The 15,056-nt window shown below is 40.7% G+C and overlaps 1 protein-coding gene across 8 annotated transcripts in view; it reads right to left on the reverse strand.

The window, feature by feature from the left end:
• Positions 1–15,056, reverse strand: part of ENOX1 (ecto-NOX disulfide-thiol exchanger 1) — a 369,896-nt gene that overhangs the window by 129,848 nt on the left and 224,992 nt on the right. For 4 of the 8 annotated variants that reach the window (XM_087756887.1, XM_087756886.1, XM_087756889.1 and 1 more), the window contains 2 exons: positions 11,886–12,020; positions 10,882–11,019 (listed from right to left, as the gene is read on the reverse strand). In XM_087756887.1, coding sequence (XP_087613013.1) covers positions 10,882–11,019; positions 11,886–11,895 — 148 coding nt within the window. In that variant the 5' untranslated portion in view covers positions 11,896–12,020. Of the gene's footprint in view, positions 1–10,881; positions 11,020–11,872; positions 12,021–15,056 lie in introns of all 8 variants that reach the window. The other 4 variants (XM_087756890.1, XM_087756893.1, XM_087756891.1 and 1 more) reach the window with 4 other exon arrangements.

Consider the following 15,056-nt stretch of genomic DNA (forward strand, 5'->3'; position numbering starts at 1 on the left):
ATCTTAGTCTTGAGGCTGAAAGTCTTTAGTCTTGGGAGTCGATAAATCAGTCATGACATGCCTGAACCGGCTATGGTTTATTATAAAATCAAGCTTGATTATCTGCTTGAGGTAATTAGACAGAGCAGAACAAAAGGACACAAAGTTAAAAGGCAACATATGTAGGAAGAACTGGAAGAGATATTTTACTTTACATAGGCCGGTGAAAAGCAAGAATGAACTTGTACTTGAGATTTTTTCATATACTGAATTTTGGCTAATAACATAAAGGGACCCCGCAATATTTATAATAAGCAATTTTGTAAATCAGCTACTCTTGGAGCTGCTCAGCTGCAGATTCTCATTCTCTGCTGCCTGCACACAGCCCTGATATCCAGGTGCAGCATCTGAGCTCTCTCCTCTCACAACCCATGACCCTTCTCTAAGTCCCTAGGGGATTACAAAAGTATTAAAAGCACAGTAAAGAAAAAAAGAGTGCTATGACATTTATTACATTAAAGGACAGCAGCACTGTGCTTGGGTATAAACACACTAAATACCAGGGAATTAAAAGAAAATAAAATACGGTCACTTTTCTCTTTCCTGTCCTCTTGATTTTGGTGATTTTATTGATATTTTTAATAAATACTTAATTTATTTATGGTACTGACTATTCTTGTAGATAAAGTTGTAGGACATTCTGCAATGTCTTAAAAACACTTCCACAAAGCACGCTTGAAGTGCCAAAATTGTTATCAAAATGCCCCAGAAAAGAAGGTTTCAATGATTATTCCTGGAAAGGGCTCAGTCATGCAAGTCCAATTATAGATCAATTCCCAAAACAGGAGGTTTCCAATAGAAGGGTTAAATAGATTTGACAGATGCAGCTCAAAATAGGGTAAAACTTTAACACTGCAGTTGGTTATAATATTGCACATTTATTTCTAGTGAAATGAACCATTTGAAATGCATTTGTCTCAGAGAGAACAAAAAGAATTGGAGAAGCATATAACTTGCCCTCTCCATCCACTGCAGTCTGGACATCTTTTTTCTGAAACACAGCTCACGCTGCCAGATCTTTACAAAAAAGGTGACAATAAGCACACCTGCTCCTTCTCCCGTGGTGCTGTCTCCTGCAAATGCTAGCAAAGCTCTTTCCTATTCTCTCACTTCCTTTTTCCCAATCCTTTTCTAAAAATCACAGCAGCATAGTCAAAGGGGAAGAGCAGACAGGAACTGTCTGCCTGTTCCTAATGTGAGCAATAGAGTTTGCCTGTTTCTCACTGCCTGACTCAGAATATCAGATAAAAAGAGTTAAACCGCTTTTTCACTTACCACCATATTACCGCTGTGCCAAGATACCTATAAAAAAAGCTACATAATAGGCAGGCAGCTCCGTAATCACTGCTGCTTTTCATGCCAATCAGTATTATCCCATTGTTTCCATAAGGTCCCTTACCTACCTGGTTTATCTAAACGAAAGAAAACAGACCATGTGGAATCTGGACTGGGATTGACTCTTAAGTGTTCAGACAGTGTTTAACTTCCTGGAGCTCTCTATCTCTAAGCCTTTCCTGAATACAAATAACAAATAATTACTAAATAATATAGGCATTGTGGTCAGGAGGAGGAGATCATTTATAAAGGAAAATCAGCTAGGGTCAAGAGAACCGTTTTTTAAGAAAAAAAATCTGATTAAGAAATGTGCGCATGCAGGAAAGGCAGATAAAGTTGTCCTTGTTATACTAACAGACCTATTAAATTTCTGAAGCAACAATAACAGAATATCTTTAATATTTGGGCAGAACACAATCTAAACACATGCCGCAGAGTATTAGAGCATATTGTACGTATTAAGCTTAATTATCTTGCACCTCCACGTCCACTAGCAGAACTACTCCAGTGACCAGCTGCTTCCCATTACAGAGACATTACTCAGAGCTGGTGATGTCACGCACGTCATTTGTCACCACCGGAGCATGGGAAGGTGCGGTAAATCCACTGTTTATCTGAATGAAGTCAACATTAGCGAAGTGTTATGTTACAAGCTCCCTTGCATGCCCAGGGATTAGGTTCACTGAAGCCCAACTTTATTCTTCAATGTAGACCATCAAAGACATTTTTCCATACTGATTGCTTCTGGTGATATTTCGCAGAAAGACTCCTGCAGCGAAGTGGATGTGCATCTTTATGCACTTTGTGAGACCTAATTCTCATGCAATAAGCAAAGGGCATTTGAAGGACAGGTGGCAGAAAGGGAAGAAAACCATGCTTATGTCCTTCATCCCAAGGTAAAATGTAGAAAGCAAGCTTCTCTTGCTTGCTCTCCAGGGGCCAAGCTCTAAGCACCAACCTAGCCCATCCAGGCAAAGAGAGCCTGACTAGGGAAGAACAAAAGATTTTATAGCCCTTGATTTAGGGTGACTGCCTGGGGATTCGTTCATATTCAAGTCTTCCCCTCCCAAGGAAGCCTTGCTTAGTGACTTCCCCAGGTGGTGCCATCTGTGCCATCCTGATCACTGCACTCTCCTGAGAGTACTCTGCATGGACCGAGTTAACAGTCCTCTTGGGACTGCTGTGCCCATCTCCTGCAGACCATCCACAGAACCTGTTAACAGCTTTGGCTTTAGGGCTTCAGGTTGCATCGCCTTCATCTTGCCACCCAGACACCATGACTGTGCTCAGCAGGCCACCTTCAAACAATCTGCCATTAACAAGCCTTTTTCTTCCACATAAATACATAACCTGGTATTCATACCTTATCTTTGATTAGCTAAAATGGTCAATTTGCTCTTTCTGTTGATTTCTATCCACAATAACTCAATTTTCCCATGAGCAAACTGTACATAACACAGGGGTTACACTGGGTTCCCCATGTCAGTCAAGGAACCTGGGATTCTTGGATGGGGAGTGATGTTTGAAGGGAAAGTGCTGCAAATAAGCTGTGCTCCAGCAGAAGCGAACAGTCAGTAGCAAATGGTTCCCAATAACCTCTTGGCTTACTTTATGCAGTGGGATGCTCATAATTACTCATGGACTTTCTTGTCTAGAATAAACGAACACATGGAAAATAGCGGGAATGGAGGCTTTCCAAAGTGAAATAAAAGATGGGGAAAACTTTTGCAAAAATAAAGTATTTCCTTACGTTACTTTAATGTAACTTCAAATAAAAACATGCCAAACAGGTTTTTGGTGGTATAATTACCAACAGCCAGGAATTAAAAAAAGAACTCCAAAACAAAAGGCCAAAACATCCAAACAATATGGCTTGCATCATAAATTTATTCCAGTATTTTGAGATAGTTAAGAAGAGTTATGCCAAATAGTAATCAATCTGTTTTCCTAAACTGTTCACTGGGCTGGACAAAAGTGTAACAAAGGAGAGGCAAATGCTGTATTCCAGGAAAAAACCTCCCCCCACATACAACACAAGCTTTGCACTTAGTAATTTCCTTCATGGGCCCCTGTTCACCTCCGAGTCTTGTTTATTTGGGACACCCAGCCCCTCATACCATGTTAAAAAGCACTATTTATCTTTAAGCACCAAGCAGATTTTAATCATTATCTTCATCCTTGGCCTCAATTAAGGTCTAATATAGAGGAGGCACTTGAATGACCCAAGAGGTACACTTAACCCTGAATAGTGTGTCAAAGGCACTTAGAGTTTCTGCCGCATTTCCTCTGGCCATCAAATCTCTCCCTTCTTTTTCTGTTGTAACCTGACTGTGTTTGTTCCTAGCACTTTAATGTCCCCTGGTGTGAAGTCTCCTTGAGTAACACTCACATGATAGAAAGTGTGATTAACTCTGCAGGTGCTTTTCAGGTCAATGAAAAAAACATACTTGTTACACTAATATATAATACTTCTTTAGAGATGTTCCCAGTGGCTCTACATATTGGGATTCCCACAGTACCTATTCTCTTTCACTCTTGCTGCTCTCCTGTGTCTCAATAATAAAAATACCTAGTTTTATCTGGGTACCAGCTCGACTCTAAACCTTTAGAGTATGTTTCACACCTCTTTAATTATTCTGATCGGTCATTCAAATAATTTAAATGGTAAATCTTTTCCTTTTGACTAAAATATAATGTTTCGGTAGTGAAGACTATAGAAGTAAAGTAGGAAGGAATTAGAATAAAATTAGGAAAATTATATGATTTTCTTCAGAATATGCCTTATCACATTTCTCTTGCTCCACAGGCTGGCTTGTTAATGAAATACAATGTATAAAACACGCTGGGAAGTCATAATAAATGAAAAGATGCCTTCCGAAGATACCTTGTAACCTTGAGAAGTTTGAAAAACCTATGGAAAACTCCACAGATTTTACTAAGGCTTTTTATATCTTCTTTCACTGCCAGATGTCAAGCCAGTGTAGCATTCAGAGCAAGGGTAAACATGCTGTACACTACCATGCCACTGGGCTGCTGAAGTCTTCCAGCAGCTACCTATGGTCTGCAGCTTTCAGGGGCAGGGGAACAAAAGTGCGTGGAGTGCCTTCACCTGCTGCCTGTGCACTTCAAAGCTTACATCTGGAGCACACTAAACTTTAGTCACAAGTTATAGATGCTCAAGCATTTTTTCCTAAAAAGAGGTTACTCTCTTCAGGTCACAGTACAAGTGGCTTATTTTAAAACTTTTGTGGATAGACCCTGTAATCAATTAACAGGAGCTCAGTATTAATTACAGAAAAGGAAGCTGTGTTTTGTTAGGCATGTCTTGGGCGCTTCGAGTTATGTGCTCGTTGCCGCATTGGTTCAGTGGCTAAGCAATGAAGTGTAGAAAAAGGAAGCTTTAATAGGTAGTGGGATAGCACGGGTAAAACGAAATGAGACTGCCAGATGGCTATCAGTGGCCCCGGGCCTCCAGTAATGGAGAGGCCACAGAAGAAGTACACACACGAGAGCTGGCAGTGTCTTCTGTCCAGCTGACTTCTTAAAGTCTTCAGCACTGCTTAATGTACAGTCTTTCTTTGGGGAACTGCTGAATATAATCAAATATACCTTGATTTCCTACTTTATTTGATTTTTCTTCATTAACGTTACAAAAACAGTACACAACCAGAACAAGGAGGGATATGTTTACAATTTAGTCAGCATATGACGATCTGCAGTCGACAATAATTCATAAAGCATGCCTCATCTATTTTAAGGTAGAAAGACACTGAAACTTAAAGGACTTTCCCATAGCCAAGGCAGACTGGTGAGGGAATTCTTAAGTCTCAGCCCACCCTTGATTTTTCTCAAATAATCCCTAGGTCTCCTCTGCATAGGAATCAGTGACCTCTTGAGATACTGCAGTGAGTACGAGAAGGAAAAGCCATCATGCTAGTCCTCCCCTTGATATGCCCATCACATGGAAAAATGCTTGAGACTAACTGGAATCTGAATATAGTGATTGCCTTAGTTACAATCTTCATTCTGAAGAAAGGGAGAGTCTGAATATTACGTCTCCAAAGACTTGGAGGTCTTGAGCTTGAAAAAAAATTCTGGGAGGGATATTTAACCTCATGTCTTGGGATTTAGGAGTCCCTAGATTGAAATTTCCCAAATTTTTCTATTATCAAAAAGTAAGTCTGGGGTTGCAGTTTCAGGATTGCAACCACTTATTGTCGCAGGTGCTGCTTCCAAAAGTGAAGTTTTGCTGAGTTATGACTTGATTTGGAAACCTCTACTGTGGGGAACCCTGTTCTATATATTAATGATCAAGAGGAGAGCCCATCAGAAGGAGAAGCACTTCAGCGCTGATTTGTCTTTTACATCTCTCCCTGTGAAGTATCTGATAGTCAACACTGTCAAAAGCACAATCCTGAGCGAGGTGACCTGATTGGAACTGACAGCTCCTATGTTCTACTGAAATCAGGTCAAAAGACAAGTGTGTGGGGAAAGCAAAGACAAATGGAAAAACAGAAAGGTTGATGTAAGTGTCTAATATTTCACAACCTCCAGTGTCTAAAAAATACATGCCTGAGGCCACAGAAATGGTGTATGTTTTTTCTATACCTTTTGGTAAGCAAGATGTTGGGCTTCAAAGCTTCCTAGTCTCTGATTTCACTAGGATTTTGTAGAAGTAGTCAAAGTCTAACTTGAGCAAAAACAAGACTGGAGGCCACGGAAAATTTTAATATCTTGAGGCTGAAGCATGTTGGCTGGACTCAGATGGAAAAGTGTGCCTTAATTGTCCTGTAACTAAGTAGAAGGCATCAGTTTTCAGGCATACCCTTGACTTCTAGGCAGATCTGTAACTTTCATCTTGGATGTCTGCCCTTGTAGTTTGTTATTTTTGTCTGTCAGAGTATACATATGCAGCATAGGGCATGAACTTAACTGAGTCTAAAAGAATTACCACTTATGTACCACTCTTCATGTTCATTTGTACCAGGGAACTTTTAGACATATGCCATTTTTGACTAACAAATGTTTAGGTCATCTAAGTCATTCTGAAGAAAAGCGTCTCAAAATTGCTCCATGTTTTTCAGGGCAATGGTTCATTAGTGAAAGGAGAACTAAACTGAACTGGAGAAGAATATAATTTTCCTGGCAGGATGTCTTCCTTTAGAAAACAGGTGACCTGATGCCATTTGCTGAAACAAATGACAGCATAAGAACACCAAATTCAGCAATGCTAAAATGGCCTTTAAAAAATACCAATGCAAAATCAAAATAAAACATTCTCAATTGGCCTGAGGTCACTGAGTTTTTCTGCTAGTGCTAAAATGTAACAAAACAGCAGACTTGAATGTACTTGAAAGATGTGCTTGAATCAAGAGTTGCTGAGTGCACAAAGAGGATTCAGAACTCAAAAAGGTGGAGTACAAACTATCCTTCCCCTCTCACCTGACCATTTTTCTCAAAGTCTCAAAGCGTAGAAAAGAGCAATTTTAAGGCCTGGATAATTCAAAAGCAGTTTAGTAGATTTTCTCCATCCTTTCCAGAATTTTTTTTACTCTGGGCTGAGACCAACCGTGAGAAATTTCAGCCCAAAAGGCAATTTTTTGGAAAAAATTATAACCTGCTGAAAGGGAAGGTTTAGAATGAAAGTGCTTTTCAGCCATAACTATTCCACATCAATCTTTAACACTTTAACTAATGCATTATTAAACTACAGTTTATTGTATGAATTATGTATATATAATGTATAAATGCATATATTAGTGTACATGTAATGCAGTCGCCAAATATTATGGAAAAAGGTAAGCTTTCTGAATAACAATAAGTTTAAGCAAAATATATGTAGAAACAGAAGAGATATTATACAACTATTAACAAGAATCCATCTTTACAAATGAAAGGCTCTGACATTTGCCCAGATCAAAAATCCAATTTTACAGCACTGGGAGATAAGGAATTAAATAGAGTGCAGATATCATCTAAACTGGTATTAAAAGGTTAGCAGTGCTTAAAATTGATTAGTTAGCAAGACCAGACAGCCTACATCCCAGGCTGTGAGAAGAGTATTGGCCAGATGTTGAGGAAGCTTTAGTTGTCATTTTAACAAACTCTCCGGCTAGGCAAGAGCTTCACAGATTGCAAAGTGAGGAGCATAACTCTGTTACAAGGCAGGCATCCCAGCATGTTACACAGCAGCAAAGTTAACAACAGTTGCAAAAAAAACCCCATCAAAAACCTTTAAAAAGACTTAGTAGATCATATGGGCTCCATACCTACAGGAACAAAAACAGTTTAGGAATTAGGAACCAGTTAGTTTGGGGAAGGAAAGGAAAGTCCATGAATGGATAAGTCCTTTGGAAACTGAAAGATCAGAGAACTAAGAGATGTGTCAGGATATAGAGGAGTACCATACACCAAATTTCAGACTATGGCAGGTTATGTAAAGACATCCAGGAAAGATCACACTCTCTCCAAGATTAATCTAAACTACTCACTGCTTTCCTAGCTGTCACCAAGGCAGGAAAAAAAGGGAATAAAATAAATTTTTATACACAGACAAAAAGTTAGCACTGGGACATGGGGGTGTCATGTTCACCTCTGAGAAATGTCACAGATGACAGCAGCAAAAGCAATATGTCACTGCTGGCAAAGATGAGTTCATTACTAGGATTAATAGCAAAAAAATGAAAAAAGGCAGAAAGGGCTAAGGACTAGTTAGATATTTGGTCAAACATGGTGATGCAAACTCTCACTGAATGCAGATACAGTAAATATATTATAGCAAATAAGTCTATTAAGTCTTTTCATGGTAAATTGTGGTTTTGCCATTATGGATTTGCCATGAAGAAAATGTGTCAAAAACTTATGGATCATAAGGAAATATAATGAAGTGTCAAAGCACCTATTTACATTGAAAATACAAGAGAGTCTCAAGCAAAGGAAAGCAAAAGGGAAGAAAAGAAGTTATTCTGCACCCATAGAGAAATCAGGCAGCACTTCAGTAATTAATATTCATTACTTATGGCACCTTTCATACATTGAAAATGCTGAACAAATACCAACTGACCTGTACAACACTCCTACAATACGTGATACACATAATTATGGAAATTACAGTAGGGAGCTGGCAATGAAATAAAGTCCTGGAGATCCTCCCTTGTGGGGAAAAGCATTGCACATGACATGAGGCTGCCATGTAGGGATTGCGTAGCACACCTGAGGACACAATTTACACTGAAACTGGAGAGACAGAGGAAGAGAAGAAGACAAAAAGGTGGGCAAACCTCCACAGGATATGCAACCATGATGCTTATAAATGAAAGCAGCAGAAGCTGATTTTGACATGTGGCTATTTTCAGGTTTGGAGTTAATTGCATTCAAGATGAGCGCAGCACCTGCAGCCAAAGCCCCACCAGAAAACGGAAAAAGCTGTTTCTCCACCAGCATGTAGAATCATAAAATGCCCTGAGTTGGAAGGGACCTACGACAATCATTGAGTCCAAGTCCTGACTCTACACAGGACAACCTAAAAGTTAAACCATATATCGAAGAGCATTGTCCAAATGCTTCTTGAACACCAACAGGCTTTGGGCCATGACCACTTCCCTGAGGACCTTGTTCCAGTGCTTGACCACCCTCACAGTGAAGAACTTTTTCCTAATAACCAATCTGAACATCCCCTGACACAGCTTTAAGCTATTCCCTCGCATTCTATCACTGGACACCAGAAAGAAGAGATCAGCACTGCCCTCTCCACTCACCCTCATGAGGAAGTTGTAGACAGTAATGAGGTCTCCCCTCAGCCTCCTCTTCTCTAAGCTGAACAAACCTAGTATCCTCAGCTGCTCCTCTTAACAGGCCTCTAGTCCTTTCACCATCTTTCTTGCCTCCCCTTGGACGCACTCTAATATTTTTATATCCTTCTTACCTCACACAGCACTCAAGGTGAGGCTGCACCAACGCTGAGTAAAGTGGGACAATCACTTCTTTTAATCAGTTAGCTATGCTGTGCTTAATGCACCCCAGGTTGGTCCTCTTGGCCACCAGGGCACATTGTTGACTCATATTGAGCTTCCCATCAACCAAAAACCCCAGATCCCTTTCTGCAGGGCAGCACTCCAGCATCTTGTCCCCCAGTTCACACGTACATCCAGGATTACACCATCCCAGAATGCAGAATCCGGCATTTGTCCTGGTTAAACATCATACGGTTGGTGATTACCCAGCACTCTAATCTATCTAGATCTCTATCAATCCAGATATTAGGCCTCTCTACCCTCAAGGGAATCAATGGCTGCTCCTAATTTAGTATCATCAGCAACTTAGTGTGGACTCAACTCCTGCATCCAGGTCATTGATAAAAACATTGAAGAGAACTGGCTCCTGAGGAGTGGATGGCTTTGCTTGTTTCTTTTAATCGGGAGCGTGGGGTCAAAGCCAGAGACCAAGAATCAATTCACGGCCTCCACCAGCTAAACTCTCTGCTTGAGACTGATTCATTATAAATCAGCTTAGTTTACCCGCCTGTAAAACAGGTAATTCAGAGCCAGACCATCAGCTGTGAACTGGCACAGCTCCACTCGGTTCCCAGTGTCAGAAGGGGACATATTTGGCCAAAATTAAGCGTCACGCATCCCTGGTGAGGCAGGCAGAGTGATTTACATCATGACCTGGCTCACTGCATCCATGTCTACATGGACGGGCGCAGATATGACAGGATGCTGCTCTGATCCAGATGTTGCACAGCTCTTCTTAAGCTGAAGTGGCAATGCAGCTTCCAGAGGGGATCAGTCATATGCCTGGCATGCGCTTGTGTCTATAGGGCACCCATCCATATAAAAATAATTTTTCTCTACCCCACAGGAGCAATGAAGTTTTATTAATTCCAACTAATCGGGCCCTAATTTTTATTGTTGTTTGTTAGAATAAGCGATCCCCTGCAACGCTCTCCCAAACTATGTTTGGGAAGTGAAATGGCAAAATCAAACTAGAACAACCTCTTGAAATTCAATTTATGGAGTCAGGCAGAAAGTAAATAAGCACACACCTAATACGAAAGCTTCACTTCGCTAATATCAACTGAGCATATGAATTAAACAGGCTTCACGATTTTCTGCCCAATTAACATAACTTCAAAATCTTTCTCCAGTCAAGAGTTCCCCGGACAGGGTATTCCTTGGCAGAATCTCAAGACATCCTGCTTGAACAGAGAAACAGAAACAAGTGTTTCTCTTACGTGACCTGCCTCCTGGTTTTGACCAAGCATAAGGATTGATGGTTTAGTTGTTTAATTTCCCCAAAGAGTTTTGGCTTTTCCACAAGGTTAAAATATAATATGGATTATATACCTGCTACAAGAAGAGACCAATACACAGTATGCAATATTAATCATAGGTGATGTTTTCAGAATATAAAAATATAATATCCCCAGAAATCGTTCCATGTATTTTTAAAAGGACTCAAAGAATTCATGGACAGTACAAGAGATCTCTTTAAAAAGAAAAATCTTACCTGTCACAAGCTGTTGTCCAGCTAGTCCTACTGGAACCATCCCCAGGTTATTCATAGCTGTAGCCCAAGCCGTCGGATCAGTGACTGACATGTTAAGTTGTGTCGTATCTAAAGCTATACTTCCCAAACCATCAGCTGCTGCAAGAAAAGAAACACACTGTAAGTAGAAAAGTCAACGCACCAGGATTTTAATGAAAATCTTCAGTAAAAATGAGATATCACAACCACTGCTTATTTTGGGTTTGTTTTGTTTCTTAATTATGATTCACCTTTTAGACCATTGCTAATAGTGCTTGGAATTGTATAGCAAAACCTAAAGACACTGGAAACATTCAACAGACATAAAATGGAACAAGAGTGATTCAGGCTGGTTATACGGAAAACTTTTTCACCATGAGGACAGTCAAGCAGTGGAACAGGCTGTGCAGTCGCCACCCTTGGCAGCTTTCAAGACTCAACTTGATAAAGCCCTGAGCAACTGGTCTGGGCCTATGGCTGGCCTTGCTTTGAGCAGGAGGTTGGACTGGATACCTTCTGAGGCCCCTCCCAACCTGAATGAATTGCCCTCTAATCCTCTGATATAATTTAATTATATCTAATCTGTGGCAACTTGTCAGAAAGCTGTGAGAACCAAACACACACTAAGGAAAGACCTGTTTTCCACAAGGTGCAATTTTTTTTGGTAAAAGATTTAAGAATACATTACCCCCTATCTAAAAAGAGGTCAAACCGAATCGATTCACTCTGGGAAATATCAAGTTTTGTTCTAAAAACAGAAGAGAATTATCATGAATATGGTCAAAACAGACTGAGCCCAGGCATGGATTTTCCTGGGTTGGCGAAGGAAGAGTGGGTCAGACAGCTAAGGGATGGTACCTTTCCAATACTGAACCCCCAAACACAAGGTGTGATTACACATTTTTGCTTCCCCCCTCCTCAGTCACAGCTGAAATCAGCTCTTTCCAGCTATTTTCTTATGACCTTTGCAGACCTGAGATATTTACCGGCAGCCATTGCTTTTCCCCAGTTCCTTTTGCTCCTGTTAGACTTCTTCAGCTAGGGATAATTAACTACTGTATTAGCAGCATCTTGAGATGGGATATCACCGAACACAGGGCCCACACACAGCTCATTAGGCTCTGCAAGAGAAAAGACGAAATCAGCTATCAAGTGCCACAGTCAGAACATAGTTGCAAAATAACAGACCGCTTTGGGAATCCACTCGAAGCTCCTGCCCGCTCCCTCTGGATCATCAGCCCCAGCCTCCTTGCATGCATTTGGCAGCTGCTGTAGAGGCGTTTCAGCAAACGCTCATCCTTGCCTGCTGAACAAACAGTGCCACGTATGAACCTGTCAGACCGCTGAAAAACCCTTCACAAATTAGGTCTTATCAGTAGCTACACAGCCTCCTCAGCATGAAGGCATCAGCTGAAAGAACACATTAAGGGATGAATATGATTTTTTTTAACTGTTAACAATTAATTGATGTTGCAAGTTTCAAGGAAATAGTCTCCTGTTCTGAGATGAAAAGGGAAAAAAAAATACTCCACAATGACTTACAGAATGGAGCCTGCAGAGACGTGGAAAAGTAAGAAAATCTAACGAAGCTGAGGATGATGCCTGCTCCTTAACTAACACCGTATCTTTGTCTCACAAAGGTTAGCTAGCTCGAAGCAAAGGTGGAGTATCTGCTTCTAGCTAAACCACATTGCTTTCATCAGGTATCTGTCAGACCATTAATTTTACATAAAGGTAACTTCTTGCTGTTGTTATTGTTGTTTGTGAAGCTCACCACGTCAGCACATCGCTGGTCGGAAAGGAGGCTGAATGAGCGAACGGGTAAGAGGTGTGACCAAAGGCTGTGAGCTCCACACTCACAGCAAAGGGAGAAAACACTGGGGGGAGGATGATCACAGATATATGCCCATGTTAGTCTTTGTGCGTTAGTTACATGTGACTGTGGGTGACGGGGGGCTGCATTATTTTTTTGGCTGGCCAGTAGCCTACGGGGTCTGACCTATAGTGTTTGGTACTAGTGGCCAACAACTGACCTTGGGGAGGTCATTAACGCAGTGCAGGTGCATCTCGGGGACTTGCTCAGCCCTAATATATTTGTGCTGTCTTTAAAAAAGTACTTGAAAGACCTTAATTAAGAGGTTTCCAACATGCAAACCCTAAGAATTCATCTTTAGAAAAGACACAATTGACATGATTACACTACATTTTAGCTTAGTACCTCCCACACTTTTCTTTTTTCATGCAATGTGCATGAAGCACAAGCCAGAAAGTTTTGTATTATAGTTCCCTGACACTGCACAGCTCACTTCATAGGAATGTGACCACATCAATAGCTGCAAAAGTGAAGAAAAGTCAGGATCAGACAATGCTGTACATTTTTTAGTACGTTGTAATTTTCAAATAACTAGTATACTAGGGTAAAAAGCATTTTGTTCAAATCTACAGTGGGTCTATTTAAAAGCCAATATTTATCAACTCTTAATACTTGAATTTGCAATTCCAGTTCTTATTTGATCTCCACTATTCATGATTCATAACATAAAATAATTTTATGATAAAATTAGCTTTTAAATAACATCTATAAACACCAAACAAACATTGAACGGAAGTCCTCTGCAGGGAATGTGACTAACATAATGCAAGTCACTCGAGATTTATGTCAAGTTTTTAAAAACTGGGTGTCTCCTGTTCAGCTTCTTAAACTTGTACTTAGCTCTTTCCACTCAGACTATAAACTTCTGACCATAAACATTTATTTCAAGGTTAGAGCTGGCTGAATTATTCCTTGTCAATAAGTTATTTCTCACACAGTACAGCCCCCCTCACTCTTTATGAATCATTCCCAAATCAATCCTGATTTACAAATACATGCTGAATAGCCCAGATGAGAGTGGTTCACTTCTTCCCGTGACCAGCAGCCTTGTTGCCTTGATGTAGGAAGGCGTGTCTGAAAAGCAGTAGTGATGAAATGCCTCTTCATAACTTGCTGTGTGCTAGTTGCTTGTCCCCATAATGCATCAGCCTGACTACTGGGGAGGAAGGAGGTGCTGCCCCAAGGTTTTGGGGCAAAGACATCTCAGACAGGTATGGTTTATTGGGATAAGGGGTAGAAAATGGGTGTCAGACTCTCTCCGCCACCCCCTCTCCCCCTGTTTTACTGCCTTGTGAAGTGTGTGCCGGGTGACATAACGAGGTCTGCTGCCGAACTCTACACTCTCTTCCCCCCAATCCCACATTGCAGTGGTACCAGCTCTGCCAGAAATGGGAACTGGTCCATAAAGAATCAGTCACTGGGCTAGACAAACGCACCTCAGCCTGCTGGGAATTAATAGGTGACTTTTTTGGTGTTTGCCTTCTACCAGGTTGTCCACATATTTCAAATTTTGGTATACTTTCATGAATTAGGCATAACTATTTGTTAAAGTCCTTGCAGAGGAGGACGAATATAGCAACAGGAATACGAAATAAAGCAGAATCAGTGGGTTAGTTGTTGAAACTCCTGTTCTACTATGCCACCAGCTCTGCCCAGTGTGCCATGAAAGTCTTTGCTCAAAACATAGTCTCATAGCCCACACTGGCTCTGCTCAGCTTTGCTTTCTCTCTGGCCATCAAGTTTACTATTTTATCAGCAGAACATGGATGCAGTGCAGGCTGAACCAGGGGAAAAAACACAAAAGAGCACGTCAGGAGCCTAAAGTGGAACTAGTCCTATCTAACCAAGAACTGCTGCAGGCTATTTTGTCAGTGGAAGAGAGCTGAATAACAAGCATAAATGCACCTATGAACACTGAATAATTTGCAGCAAGCTGTAGGCAGAACTAATGCTACATCCTGAAGGACACAGCCTGTAGAAACTAGCTCTGTTAAAAAGAAAAATACTAATTGTGAACATCCCTTGTACCGACAACTCACTGCTTGCATTAACACAGAGCAACATAATATGGCTAAAATAATCTCACAGGCATTTCACACCTGATTTAGACTCAACCATTACCTTTTGTTTAAAAACTTTTGAAAATTCAGATGGGGGAAGGTTTCATTAATGCTTAAAGTAAAATCAGCTTTGGGCAAATTTCAGCATTTCGTGGTACAGCTCAGACACTGCACTATTATACCCTTCATGACACTGGAAACAAAAGAAGCTAGGGAAACAAATA

This window comes from Nipponia nippon, unplaced genomic scaffold (assembly GCF_047370975.1).
Source record: "Nipponia nippon isolate SJK-2023a ecotype South Korea unplaced genomic scaffold, ASM4737097v1 scaffold_2, whole genome shotgun sequence".
NCBI lineage: Eukaryota > Metazoa > Chordata > Aves > Pelecaniformes > Threskiornithidae > Nipponia > Nipponia nippon.